Genomic DNA, 15,734 nt, shown 5'->3' with positions numbered 1-15,734 from the left:
TCGACAGTCTGCGTGCGAATGGGAGCTTCTGAAGCTAAGGTAAAATTAATAAATACCCATTGGAACTGGCTCCATACGTGCATCAAATCATGCCTCCTTAACTTCATTTGTTTACATACAAGACATTACAGTCGGATACTCTTTGACCAAACCTCGTACTTATCCGCTTTGCAAAGATGAGGCGAATGATTTGGTGCATTGTTTGAATCGGTACCAGGGACTTTCTACGATCAGGGGAGGTACATTTCGGAAATTTGAGTTTATACTTCCATATCCCTTAAAAAGTATGACTTCATAGTTTTTCTTAGAACAGCGAGGTACGTTGAAAATGTGTTAATTAAAACGAAGTGTAAGCTAATTCGTTAATTGTAGTGTTTCATCTACGTGATTGATTTATCCGTTTTCTTTGTAATATTATATTATTTGTGCATTTTTGCTTACGTGGCGTTTTTTTTTTCAAATACACTTTATCTTATCTTATATTAAAAATATTGTATTTGATGTACCCTAACCGTGATAATAACTACAAAAAAGATGGGTGAATTTACCTTATTCCGCAGACTTTCATTACGTGGTGCTGATTTAGATGTAATGCTTCAACAGATGCCTTTATAACACGACGTTTTAAATCTTCAGGCAGAATATCAGCTAGTTGCCCAGCAGCCCAGATACATTCACCAAGCAAAAACGGAGGAGCTAAAAAAAAGCTTGAACTTACATTAGTAGTTCCATTAGGCTCGTTACCTTAATTCCAGGAAAACAGTGATCACGGCTTTATAAAATAAGCAAAAAATTTGCTTGGTGGCTATTGGATTATTTACGCCGATTAAAGTACTCATAACTCTCCCCAAGGTAATATGATACAAATAAATTATGCGTTTTTCAGTGGCTAATTCTCAATTGCGAAGGTTATAAGCCCGTTCATATATTTTATTTTTGCAACACCTTACAAGGTAACAATACTTCAATGCACTTTATACAACAACATTTGATATCTTTCATACTTTCAGTAATGAACTGAATAAATAAACGTGCTGAATAAGTTCAACACACAAAAAATATGCTTTTTAAGTCATTTTTTTTCTTTTCTTTCACAAATCCATTCTTGGATTATATAATGTTTAATATTTTGGGTTTCCAAAAGCTGTATTGTCGCTTAAATATAAAGGTTTACCCTACAGATCCCCCTCCTCACATCACTATTATAAACTGTATCAGCAGTAAATATGACCTATCAATGGGTAAATACAAAGTTATTTAAAAGTGTACCATATCAGACAAAATAGTTCCTAGTCATGCAAGCAGATACAGACAAATTAATCAAAAGAAATAAATTCGTGGTGACAAATAATTCAAACAGTCTACCTTTAAACCAACAGGCTGATTTGAGCTCAGCTTAAAGGAACAGGAAAAAATTTCTCAAACCAAAAAAGAGACGTAACGAATAAATAAAAACAGGTAAGCTGAGCAGAAAACCAAGTTGACTTGAATCTACGTTTAGAAACATGACTCTCTCCCCTACTGTCTACTGATTTCTAACCTTTTGATCCAAAATTTTTTACCTATAGTTTAGAAGTCACACCCTAAATCATATGTAATAAAATGAAACAGATCATGTCAAGTCTGTGGCAAATCAGGGTAAAAAATAAAAAACAAAACAAAAAATACGAAAAAAAGCACTATGTCCTATGGACTTAAACACATTTCATTTAGCAGATACTGTAAGAGGGGAGGGGGTTAAGGTAACAATTGAGTATTTTATGAAGCGTAATCGAAACATCTCAGTTTTCAAGAATTTCTAGCAACTTCTAGAAACTGTGCACACCCATGTTACTATTGGGCCAACCCCCTTCACCTTGACAAATAATTTGTAAGATAATGACTCAATTTATGTTCTACCAATATTGAGCCATGACTTTGTCAAGACAACAATGTCTTTAAATAATATTTTTGCAACGATAAAGAAATAGTTAGTGTACACAATAGAAATTCCTAGATAAAAAAACGTGCATACAGATGCCTCTTTACCCTGACAATACTGAATAAAAAGAAAAAACTGAGGGATAGGAAATAGAGTTTGTTTGGATGTTCATTTTCACCGGGAAAATTTTACGATATAAATTGTGTCTGCAGTAGAAACCCTTCCATAGGCACCCAGGGGAAAACTTCAAAACTTCAGTGATGTTTTCCTTACAATTATTAATGTGTATTTTATACGGAATTAGGTTTTGTCCAGAAAACGTGTTTCAAAACTACTCCAATCGAGAGTTTAACTTTACTCCAGACACAATTGAAAGTTGGCCGTTGTTTAAGGAAACTATTGTATGTACACCGTTTTACTCAGCGCAGCATATTGATAAATTTTCCTAGAGGTTGTGTTTTTCATGTCGTCTTTTCTTTAGCACTCGCGATGTCTATTGTCTTTGTGCTAAGACAAGATTACTAAGCTACAACCTTCTGCTATGGGCTATGCTTTCCATTTTTAGTGAAAATAAAATAAGTAAAGCAAGTAAAATTAAGCTTAATTACTTGTCCTTGCCTGCCAAATTCGCATTTAAATTCTCAATGAGAGATCCTTCGGATTGAAGCATTTTAGAATAAATAGTAATAAAAAATTAATAAAAATATCCTTTTTTTCCATTTTAATAACCAGCAATCTATCAAAACCTATTCAAACCATTATAAAAGCATAACCTATTGGACCCTATTGAAACCTAGGCATCAAAAATATATTGCAACTAAATTTATCTTTTTCAGTGAAATTTACAAAGCAAAGACAGTGAGCGTTATATAATTCTCATGTAATATAATATTTGTTAAGATAAGATGAAAGATAGCTTAACCACAAGCTTCAGTTATTTATTTTTACCGAGCAAACTTTAATAGAAAGTTCTCAAAAACGAAAACAGAAGATTCGGAGGGGGCTAAGATTGAAAGAAGTATCACTAGAAAGGAAAGCCCGAATTCTCGCATATTTCCTTTATGAAATACTTCAAATACAAATCTCTTTAAAATGTTCTTCGAACCTATATTGAGAAGTATCCAGGGAAAGATCTTGGAGAAATTCCTCAAATAGGTCTTTGGAGAATCCCTACTTGACCCCTCCTCCTCCTGGTATGGATAGGGGCGGGTTGACTTACCATCTCTAATCATCGGATCATCAAATATCGATTGAACTACAGTCACTGGGTTAAAGGTAACCAATTGGTCACCCATTTTACCAAACACAGACGGTCCAACATATATATGAGCAACAAGGCCAATGGATTGCATAGAAACTTCCAAGCACTTCCACCAATCGTGTCTGCCTTCATTTTTGTACCTAGTTGCTTGTTCAAGAAGTCGCATCACAGCGTTGCCGAATGCAGTAGGAGCTTCAAATGCAGCAAATTCCTTACAAATATCCTATAAGTAGAGGGTTATGACAAAAAAGGAAACTCAAGTCAAAGCATTGCTTCTGTTAAATGAATGATTAATTAAGTAAATATATGACTAAGTTCATAAATAATAATAACTGGATATTATGAATATTGATATATTGGTAAACACAAAAAATAACATATGCAGTGCTGCAGCTGTTGTTTTTGCAACAATTAAGATACAGTTTTGATAAAGTTAAACTTAATAATGTTTTGGGACATGTCAACAAAAAATATTGATTAAAGATATCCCCATAAGTAAACATTATATTAAATTGGCGTTTTTTTTATGTGTAATATTCATAGTTATGACCAGTGGAGCACAAAAGTCCTATTAGTAGCGTCTGAAGTGAAAGTAAGAACGAAAACTTTTAGGCTCATATTTTTTAATTGTCCTTAGGGAGAGACGGTCTTCCTGGAAAATCTCAGGGAATTCCCCACACTGAGCAGGTGTAGTTATAAACAACAGAAAAATGAAAATTAGTCTTAAGTCTCTTCCAATGATAGTAAATATTTTTTGATAAGGTGTATATACCAAAGCATAAATGTGTGATTTTTTAGCCGCTCCTATCCCAGATCGAATTGGAATTCTTAAATTATTTCAGTTTTTAATATTTGTACAATTAACTCACCTACACACACACACACACATATATATATATATATATATATATATATATATATATATATATATATATATATATATATATATATATATATATATATATATATATATATATATATATATAAGTTGTTTGTTTGTGTGTTGACTGACGTCATGTTTGTGTGTCGACTGACGTCATGTTTGTCGACTGACGAAATTACAGACCGGGACACCGGGACACAAATGACGACCGGGGCACAGGGACACAACTACAATGGCACGCAACTAATATGGCGCGAAAAAAAGCTAAAAAAAGAAAAAACCTAAAAACAAAAAAACTTAAAAAAAAGGAAAAAAATAAAAAAGGTAAAAAACTAAAAAGAAAAAAAGCTAAAAAAAAAAAAAAAAAATCTGAAGAACTAAAAAAAGAAAACTAAAAAGAAACTATATTTATATAAAATAAAAATAAGTTGTATGTATGTATGTTTTATTGTTTGTGGGTTTGCATATGACGTCATTATAAGTATATAAGGCTTTGTATATGACGTCATCATAAGATGACACTACAGACCGGGACACCGGGACACAAATGACGACCGGGACACAGGGAATATAAATGACGACCGGGACACTCGAAGAGAAATTACAGACCGGGACACCGGGACACAAATGACGACCGGGACACAGGGAATATAAATGACGACCGGGACACTCAAAGAGAAATTACAGACTGGGACACCAGGACACAAATTACGACCGGGACACAGGGAATATAAATGATGACCGGGACACAGGGACCAGCTACAAAGGGGACACCGGGGGGCACAGGGGGATATATAAATGACGACGGGGACACAGGGAATGTTCGATTAGCAATAACCCTCAACAAAGCTCAAGGGCAATCATTAGAATAATGAGGTATAGATCTGAATACGGATTGTTTTTCCCATGGACAATTATATGTTGCATGTTCAAGAGTCGGTAAACCTGACAATCTATTTATATGCACAGACAATGGGACAGGGAAGAATGTTTTATAATCGCAAGTTTTACGTAGTAAAAAACATATATATATCTATCTATATTCACAGGTGGGACACAGGGACACAACTACAATGGCACGTAACGACTTACGCGCGCTGGGGGGGGGGAACTTGAGGGGGCGCGAAGCGCCCCCACCAACCAACAGCTACCAACTCTGCGCCACCCCAACAGCTAGTGTATATATATATATATATATATATATATATATATATATATATATATATATATATATATATATATATACTTTGACTGCTGGACTTCGATTTGGATGTTGGCTTGATTCTGACTTATTTTTTAAAATGTTAATGCAACACAATACGAATATTAGCCTCGGAACTCGGAACGAATTTTCGAAAGTTAGTAAGTGCACGAGTCGTTGTTTTCTTTGCCAAGATTATTTCATCCCACGGACTTCTGTTAAGAGTAGATTGTATAATAAAAATGTTGCATGCAAGATAAGTGGTAATGTTAATTATAAAAGAACTAATGTAATTTACCTATTAGAATGTAATAAATGCTGCCTACAACATGTAGGGGAAACAACTAATAATGTATATAAAAGATTTTTTGGACATAAGACAACAGTTAATAAAGAAAAAAAATAATAACAATCTAGTTCAACATTGTAATAATGGCATGTATTCCATATAAGTTAATCGATGGTTTGTTTCCAATAATCTAGTATCGAATTTTACGAAAACTAATTTTATGGTTTTTGGTCGTTTAAACCGTGCCACTCGAGAGATTTCTTATCAGGAGCTTCAGGTTGGTGATGAAAAAATTTGTAGGGTCCAATCATATCGTTATTCAGGAGTTTTCCTTGATCCCCTTTTGTCATTTCATAATCATATTGAGTATTTAAGATTAAAACTTGCTCAAAATATTGGGTCGATGTATCGTGTGAAGAATATTTTTCTTTTCACCATTTTGAAAATAATTTATCCCTCTCTAATTACTTCTTATTTGAATTACTGCTCAGTTGTATATCTTAATACATTTTGGAAGCATATAAAACCCTTAAAGGAAATACAAAATATGGCGATAAGAATACTTGAAAATTTCTTACATCGACCTTCAAAACTTGAAAATGTTTCGGAAACTAAAACATTATTCCTCTTCTTAAATTTGTTAGATTTAAATGATATACGAATATTAAATACTTCCATATGGCATTTTAAAATCCAAAATTCTAAAAATTATTTCTATGACAAATCTCTGTTAATTTTACTTCCTCGTTCGGATTGTCGGAGGTCTGGGATGTACCGAATTCCTTTTGTAAGTTCTGAAAGGTCAAGGTTTTCGATTAGGTACCAAATACCCTTCATTGCTAACAATTATAAGCTGAATGATAAAATTCTGTTTGATCCATCCCGAAAATCTCTGCTAAATTTAAAAAAGCAAATATTAAAGATTGTTTGCTAAAATTTTTATTATTCACCATTGATGATGGAAAATTAAATTATTTGATCTTCTTGTATGTGCTTTGTTTTTGTGTCCCTGTGTCTGGAATGGCCTCCCACATCCCTCCTGCCCGATATTAATTTATTACTTATCCTTGTTACTTCTCTGTTATGAGTTTTTTTTCGATTTTGTTTGTCTTTTGCCGTATTAAATTTTGGAATCATTATTACGATGAGATGTTGATGTTTTTTCTATGTTTTTGCACTGTCCCAGCCTTACGAGCTCAGCTTTCTGTTGGAGCAAAATATTGTTTTTGTATTTTTTTAAGTTGAATAAAGAAAAAGCTGAAGTTGATAAAAAGTTCCCTTTCCTATTATGGACTGTAAAATTTCATAAGAATCCCCCTAAAACACGGTTTATTAATGGAGCAGCTGGATGTCCAGCCTGCATTGCTGCTACTGACCTCTCTTTAATTTTAGAGGAAATTATAAATAAACTTAAAACCTATTGTTCTGCTATTAAATTTTTTTCGAATTTTAATCCATACTGGAGTGTTAATAATTCACTGCAGGTGATAGACTCTTTAACAATGGTTTCAGCAAAAAGAATTGAGTATTTCGATTTTGCGACAATGTAAACTTGAATATAAATATATGATGGATAAGAATAATCCAAATAACTTAAAACATCTTTTGTCAAATAATAAAAGATATTTAGATGATATTTTGGTCTTAAACTGTAAGGAATTTATTGATATTTCTAAAAATATATATCCATCAGAGCTTACTCTTGAGCCTAGTTGTGGCACTGGTCAAGAAGATCATTTCTTAGATTTGAATGTTAATATTTCTGATAATAACAAATTAAGTTTTAAAATGTATAATAAATCGGATGATTTCGATTTTGAAGTGATTAATTTCCCGTTCCCTGAAAGTAATATACACTCAAATAACACATATTCAGCATTTTACTCACAGTTACTTAGATATGCAAGGATTTGTAATAATTATATTGATTTTAAAAATAGATGTAAAATTATAAGCAAAAAAAAATTTTTTTAGAGGTTTTTCTGCAAATGAATTAACTTGGCAATTTAAAGAATTAGTTTTCATTATAACAAACTTTTAAATAAATACCGAGAGAATTATCTTGAAATACTTAGCGAAATCTTTGGTTGATTTTGATTTTCTTTGTTACTGAGTTTGGCTTGTCCCTAATTTTTGACAGTGGATTTCCGGAGGATTTTGCATATATTGTATTTTCAAATGGTCTTATTTTGCATTCATTTCCTTGATTTTTATATAGTCACATTTACATCAATAGAGAAAATTTGATATAGTGAAAAAATTTTAATAATGATTTAAGAAAATGATTTAAAAACAGCATCCAGTGAATATTCTCCTAAATCCCTATTTAAGGAAATATTATTATTTCCTTAAATAGGGATTTAGGATCTCTTAAATAGGGATTTAGGAGAATATTCACTGAATGCTCTATACACAAGTTTAATTAAAAATGACCTTACGAAATATTATAAAAAAAAAACAAGAGCTAAGAGCTCATATGGCACTTGTGACGAGGTCGGAAGAGCCGAGAGCTCATATGGTACGAGGTCGGAAGAGCCAAGAGCTCATTTGGACGAGGTCGGAAGAGCCAAGAGCCAAGAGCTCATTTGGCACTTGTGAGAAGGTCAGAACCTAAAGTTAAACTTTATAGCACAAGATCCTTCTAAATATCAAATTTCATTAAGATCTGGTCACCCTTTCGTAAGTTACAAATTCCTCAATTTTCAAAATTACCTCCCCCCTCCCAATTCCACCAAAGAGAGCAGATCCGGTCCAGTTATGTCAGTCACGTATCTTAGACAGGTTTCTATTCTTCCCATCCAGTTTCATCCTGATCTCACCGCTTTAAGTATTTTCTAAGATTTCCGGTCCCCCCAACTGCCCCCCCCCCAATTACGTTTGATCCAGTTGAGATTTAAAATAAGATATCAGAGTTACGAGGTCCTTCTAAATATGAAGTTTCATGAAGATCCGATCACTCCTTCATAAGTTAAAAATACGTTATTTTTCTTATTTTTCAGAATTACCCCCCCCCCCCGCAATTGAGCGGATTCGTTCCAATTATGTAAATTACGTATGCAAGACTTTTGCTTATTTTTCCAACCAAGTTTCATCCCAATCCTTCCAATCTAAGGGTTTCCCATCATTTTAGGTCTCCCCACCCCAAACTTCCCCCAATGTCACCAGATCCGGTCAGGATTTAAAATAAGAGCTTTGAGCCACGATATCCTTCTAAAAATCAAATTTCATGGAGATCCAATCACCCATTCGTAAGTTAAAAATACCTCATTTTTTCTAATTTTTCAGAATTAACCCCCCCCCCAACTACCCAAAAGAGAGCGGATCCGTTCCGTTTATGTCAATCATCTATCTAGGACTTGTGTTTATTTTTCCCACCATGTTTCATCCCGATCCCTCCACTCTAAGTGTTTTCCAAGTTTTAGGTTTCCCCCTCCCAACTCCCCGCCCCCATCACCAGATCCGGTCGGGATTTAAAATAAGAGCTCTAAGACACGATATCCTTCTAAACATCAAATTTCATTGAGATCCGATCACCCGTTCGTAAGTTGAAAATACCTCATTTTTCTAATTTTTAAGACTTACTCCCCCCCTCCCAACTACCCCAAAGAGAGCAAATAAGTTCCGATTATGTCAATCATGTATCTGGGACTTGCGCTTATTTTTCCCATCAAGTTTCATCCCGATCCCTCTACTCTAAGTGTTTTCCAAGATTTTAGGTTTCCCCCCTCCAACTCCCCCCAATGTCATCAGACCCAGTCGGGATTTAAAATAAGAGCTCTGAGACACAATATCATTCCAAACATCAAATTTCATTAAGATCCAATCACCCGCTCATAAGTTAAAAATACTTCATTTTTTCTATTTTTCCGAATTAACCGGCCCCTTCTCCCCCCCCCCCAGATGGTCAAATCGGGAAAACGACTATTTCTAATTTAATCTGGTCCGGCCCCTGATACGCTTGCCAAATTTCATCGTCCTAGCTTACCTGGAAGTGCCTAAAGTAGCAAAACCGGGACTTTAGGTTTTCCCCCTCCAACTCCCCCCAATGTCATCAGATCCGGTCGGGATTAAAAATAAGAGCTCTAAGAAACAATATCATTCCAAACATCAAATTTCATTAAGATCCAAATACCCGCTGATAAGTTAAAAATACTTCATTTTTTCTATTTTTTGCGAATTAACCGGGCCCCCACTCCCCCCCAGATGGTCAAATCGGGAAAATGACTATTTCTAATTTAATCTGGTCCGGTCCCTGATACGCTTGTCAAATTTCATCGTCCTAGCTTACCTGGAAGTGCCTAAAGTAGCAAAACCGGGACCGACAGACAGACCGACAGACCGACAGACAGACCGACAGAATTGGCGACTGCTATATGTCACTTGGTTAATACCAAGTGCCATAACAATAGATATTAACATAGAAACTGTCACAAATAGACCTATGAGATCAGCAGCGAAAAAAGCTAGGAAGGCATTACAATCGCGTTTTAAATCAATTTCTTTCATTTCAATGAATTGCCTCGTTTCATCACAATTTGTTTATCAGTCCTGGTTGAACTTCGCTGAGGTAAGGATGCTGGGCCTGTTTTGAAAAACTGTTCTTTTTATTTTTATTGATTTTATCCTCATGTAAGTTGTTTTTATGTCACTTGGTATTAACCAAGTGACATATAGCAATCGCAAATACTGTCGGTCTGTCAGTCTGTCGGTCCCAGTTTTGCTACTTTAGGCACTTCCAGGTAAGCTAGGACGATGAAATTTGGCAGGCGTATCAGGGACCGGGCCAGATTAAATTGGAAATAGTAGTTTTCCCGATTTGGCCATCTGGGGGGAGTGGGAGGCCCGTTAACTCAGAAAAAATAGAAAAATTGAAGTATTTTTAACCTACGAACAGTTGATCAGATCTTAATGAAATTTGACGTTTGGAAGGATATCGTGTCTCAGAGCTGTTATTTTAAATCCCGACCGGATCTGGTGAAATTGGGGGGGATATGGGAGGGGGAAACATAAAATCTTGGAAAACACTTCCAATTCTTTTCCAAAATTTTCAATTCTGAAAATTTAGAAAAAATGAGTTACTTTTAACTTACGAATTAGTGATCGGATCTCAATGAAATTTGATATTTAGAAGGATATCGTGTCTCAGAGATCTTATTTTCAATCCCGACCGGATCTGGTGACATGGGGGGGCGTAAGGAGGGGGAAACCTAAAATCTTGGAAAACCCTTAGAGTGGAGGGATCGGGATGAAACTTGGTGGGAAAAATAAGAACAAGTCCTAGATACATGATTGACAAAACCGAAACGGATCCGCTCTCTTTGGGGTAGATGGGGGGGGGTTAATTCTGAAAAAATTAGAAAAAATGAGGTACTTTTAACTTACGAACGGGTGATAAGATCTCAATGAAATTTGATATTTAGAAGGATATCATGTCACAAAGCTCTTATTTTAAATCCCGACCGGATCTGGTGACATTGGGGGGAGTTTGGGGTGGGGGAACCTAAAATCATGGAAAACGCTTAGATTGGAATCGGGATGAAACTTGGTGGGAAAAATAAGCAGAAGTCTTAGATACATCATTTACATAATTGGAACGGATCCGCTGTAATGGGGGGGGGGGGGTTGATTCTGAAAAATTAGAAAAAATGACGTATTTTTAACTTACGAAGGGGTGGTCGGATCTTCATGAAACTTCATATTTATAAGGACCTCGTAACTCAGATCTCTCATTTTAAATCTCAACCGGATCCAGCGACATGGGGAGGGGGCAGTTGGGGGGGGGACCGGAAGTCTTCGAAAATACTTAAAGTGGGGAGATCAGGATGAAACTGGATGGGAAGGATAAAAACCTGTATAAGATACGTGACTGATATAACCGGACCAGATCTGCTCTCTTTGGTGGAGTTGGGGGGGGATAATTTTGAAAATTGAAGTATTTGTAACTTACGAAAGGGTGACCAGATCTTAATGAAATTTTATATTTAGAAGGATTTTGTGCTTTAAAGTTCTAATCTTAAACTCCGACCAGATTCTGTGACATTGGGGGGAGTTAGAGGGGGAAACCGGAATTTTTGGAAAACGTGAAATTTGCGGTATTTGTATCTTACGAATAGGTGATCAGATCTTAATGAAATTTGATATTTACAAGGAATTCATGTCTCAGAGCTCTTATTTCAAATCCCGACCAGATCTTTTGACATTGGGGGGAGTTCGAGGGGGGAAATCTTGAAAAATACTTGGAGTGGAGGAATCGGGATGAAGCTTGGTGGATAGAATAAGCAAATTTCCTTGATACTTGATTGACGTAACAATACTGGACTCACTCTCTTTGGGGGAGTTGGGGGGAGGGGTTCAGTGATTTGGCGAATTTGGTGCTTCTGGACGTGCTAGGACGATAAAAATCGGTAGGTGTGTCAGGGAGCTGCCCAAATTGACTTAATAAAGTCGTTTTCCCAGATTCGACCATCTGGGGGGCTAAAGGGAGAGGAAAAATTAGTAAAATTAGGTATTTATAACTTACTTAGTGGGTTATCAGATCTTAATGAATTTTGATATTTAGAAGGACATCGTGATTCAGAGCTCTTATTTTAAATCTTGACCGGCATTAGGCCTCTGATTTTCCTTTTAAATCAATCTATTGATTCTTACGATTTTGTTAGAGATCATACCATATGAGCTCTTGGCTCTTAGCTCTTCTTGCCGCGTCACAAGTGCCATATGAGCTCTTAGCTCTTAGCTCTTGTTTCTTATTTGTATTGCTTAGGACGGCCCTTGGACATAAGGCATATTAATTCATTATAATATGTCATTCGAAATATTCATTCTAATTTGTTTCCCACTGTCTTGAGAAATTCCCTATTGTTCTTCTTGTTTTTGGTGGTTGTGATTGAAAGGCAGTGTGATCTTCGTCGTTATTTATATACTAACTGTTGGGATCGCGCTTCGCGCCACCCCAACACTTAGTTGGTGGGGGCGCTTTGCACCCCCCAAGCCCCCCGCGCGCGTAAGTCGTTACGCGCCATATTAGTTATGCGTCATTGTAGTTGTGTCCCTGTGTCCCACCTGTGAATATAGATAGATATATATATGTTTTTAACTACGTTTGCCCTTGAGCTTTGTTGATGGTGATTGCTAATCGAACATTCCCTGTGTCCCGGTCGTCATTTATATATCCCCCCTGTGCCCCCGGCGTCCCCGTTGCAGTTGTGCCCCTGTGTCCTGGTCGTCATTTATATTCCCTGTGTCCCGGTCGTTATTTGTGTCTCGGTGTCCCAGTCTGTAATTTCTCTTTGAGTGCCCCGGTCGTCATTTATATTCCCTGTGTCCTGGTCGTCATTTGTGACGTCAGTCGATAGACAGACACATTAGTTAATTAAAAAAAAATATAATCTTGCAGATACCTGAAATCAATCTTTAAACGTTTATTATGTCCCGGTTACTAGATGCCAACTCCATAGATTAGGCTTCAAATATTAGAAGTCCAATATTTATAGATTAGACCTAAAAACAGAAAAAAGGCTTCCCTTGGCTAAATTCTTATAATGAGCAAAATAATTTTACATGACACCACCGACATCATTTTTTTTTTTTTTTTTTTACGCCAAGACACACAAGCTAGTTGCGATTGTGACAGTAACCAAATAAATTCACAATACAAAAAATGACTTAAAAGACTGCCTAATTGACTACATCTGCCCTCAAATGTAGCTGTACGTACACATCATGCTTATCCAACTTTTCTTGATATTTTTAAAAACAAGTTTAAACTTGAAACCTAGTTTGTGAAGCTTGTGGATGACCACAATGGTATTAAATTCATGGGCGTTTACCAATTCTACAAACATAAAACTGTTCAAATTTAAATAGAACAGTAGAATTATTGCTATTTCATACATGTGTTCTTTAAAAAAATTTATTTAAAAAAAAATTATACGAAAAAGAAGTTTTTTAAAGAAAAGTACAGGCCATATCAAACTTAAGAACATAAGAAACAGAAACCTACAATAACTCACGCTCAAAATGACCAGCAATTACTATTAAAGAATCAATAAAATCCAAAACGAACAGAAATTAATTAAAAAAAATAAATAGCAAAACAACAAACAACAGATACTAATATATATATATGAATAAATAAATCTTAAAACGAGTAACACCGGAGTTTTGTTATCTGACCTTTGAACTATTGTTAACAAAATGGCGACCTCAAAATTTTTATCTGATGTATTTGGAGACAAAGGGCGTGGTGGAGGGGCTAGTTGCCCTTCGATCACTTTTGACTCTTAAAAAGGGCACTAGAACTCTTGATTTCCAATCGAATGAGCCCCCTTTGAAGTTTATATGACCACCCCTTTCACATGAAGTGCTTTTGGAATATAATAATATTAATAAATATTAAAACATTGGAGCCGTATTGCCTTTACTATAGGTAACATTAGAGTGTTGCCTTTGATTTTACTTGCTGACCAACAAAATATGGAAGTCAATCACAGAACATAAAAATAACCATGAAGAAAATATATTAAGGGAAAAAAGAAGTTGTTAAATCAAAAAAACTACTGGAATATTGTCTCAGAAAACTCACTAGTTGTTTGAAAATTCCACACTAAGCCTTTTAAGTAATCTCACATTATTATACAACCCTTTTAACTCTTAATTTATTGTTTTATTATAAATATTTATAGATAACTAATTCCATTTTGTTATCAAAACTTTTCAAATTGAACCTTCTAATTAGCCTTATATTATTTTTTCTTAATATTTCGTAGTGTTAGCTTACAGTTCTTGTCAGTACAGCAATTTTGTTTTAGCCCTTCTTAAAATGTTCGAATTATAATAGCGAATAACTTACGAAAAGTATACATTGCCTTTCTCAGGGGCGCAGCTACAGTATTTTTATTGGGGTCAAGGGCAAGAGGGAGTGCTATTGCAGTAGGTGCTATTCAAGCAGTAGCAAAGAATAGTAACTATTTAATAAACACGCTACTTGGTTAATTTAAAAACATTACGCATAAATTATAAACAATAAACACACACTAACAAATTATAAATATAAGTGCTGGTGCTTGGCATTTACTAAAATTGTCAGCAATGAGCTGCTGCAGACGACAGTAGTATAACGTAAACAAACTTTCGGGTGGGGGAAGGGGAATGTCGTATAAACTTGTTTTTTTTCTGCCTGATTCACCACTAATACTGCAGTACATATCCCCCTCCACTTTCCCAAAACCCCATGCCCAGAAAAGGATCCTAAACCGATAACTGAACCAGGCTCTATTCTAAAAGACCCGGGTATCACATTATTCATAGAACTATCAGCTTACCCGTTGGGTGTTGTTTAACATAGCATAACCAGAAAATCTGAAAAACTCTTGGCATCATTGCGGCAGAAACGTTAAATTAATTACAAATTACCAGGGATACCGATTGAAGGAAAAACTAACTCCTTGAGTTTGAAAATTACCTTACCCTTTGTATCTTTGTGAAAAATTCGAATTATATGAAAATACACAAAATTTAGTTTTGTGTAAATTAGGGTATGGAGGGTATACATATCCGAACAGGGTTTACACTGAATATCGTTTTTATGTCTATAATTAACTCCAAAAACAAAGTTCGGTCTCCGAACTTTGTTCGGAGACCAAACTTAGCAAGAAGTCAGGACGGTATTATACATAAAGGCAGATCTACATTTGTGAGTCACTATGTGAATCCAAAACATAAGGAGTAGGATTTCATCAGTGCTTATTAGGCATTTCAATTAGAAATAAGAGATTATGGAGCTATATTCAATACTCAATTAAATACTAGAAATAAAAATTAAAAACAATTAAATGATTCTTGGAGCAGATTCCCCTCTACCAAATTCCATGACCAAACTGCAACCAATTTGACCGATCTAGTTACAATTAGAGGATTATTAAACAAGGCAATAAGTATTATTGCTTTTTCATTCAGGGTAATTATATTCACCGTATATCTACATTCTTATTCTTCAATGATAGCATTTCTCCTATTTGCATATTTAGAGGATGTATTCATTTCAACTTTTGAAAGTTTTAAAACAAGAGAATCTAATCTTTAACTGATATATCGTAGGAAATAAAAACACCTTAAATATCAGGGGGGAAAATTGACCATAGAAAATAGGGCACCCCCCCCCACGACGCCACTGGTTCT

The 15,734-nt window shown here is 35.2% G+C and overlaps 1 protein-coding gene across 2 annotated transcripts in view; it reads right to left on the bottom strand.

The window, feature by feature from the left end:
- LOC136035581 (importin-9-like) overlaps positions 1–15,734 on the bottom strand; it is a 123,034-nt gene that overhangs the window by 18,684 nt on the left and 88,616 nt on the right. For both annotated transcript variants that reach the window (XM_065717454.1, XM_065717455.1), the window contains exons 15-16: positions 3,141–3,405; positions 549–696 (exon numbers count right to left, since the gene is read on the bottom strand). In XM_065717454.1, the coding sequence (XP_065573526.1) occupies positions 549–696; positions 3,141–3,405 (413 nt within the window). The remainder of the gene's footprint in view (positions 1–548; positions 697–3,140; positions 3,406–15,734) is intronic.

This window comes from Artemia franciscana, chromosome 14 (genome assembly GCF_032884065.1).
Source record: "Artemia franciscana chromosome 14, ASM3288406v1, whole genome shotgun sequence".
In the NCBI taxonomy this organism is placed as follows: Eukaryota; Metazoa; Arthropoda; class Branchiopoda; order Anostraca; family Artemiidae; genus Artemia; species Artemia franciscana.
The sequence above is the reverse complement of the archived record's forward strand: the minus strand, read 5'-3'. Positions and strand labels throughout refer to the sequence as shown.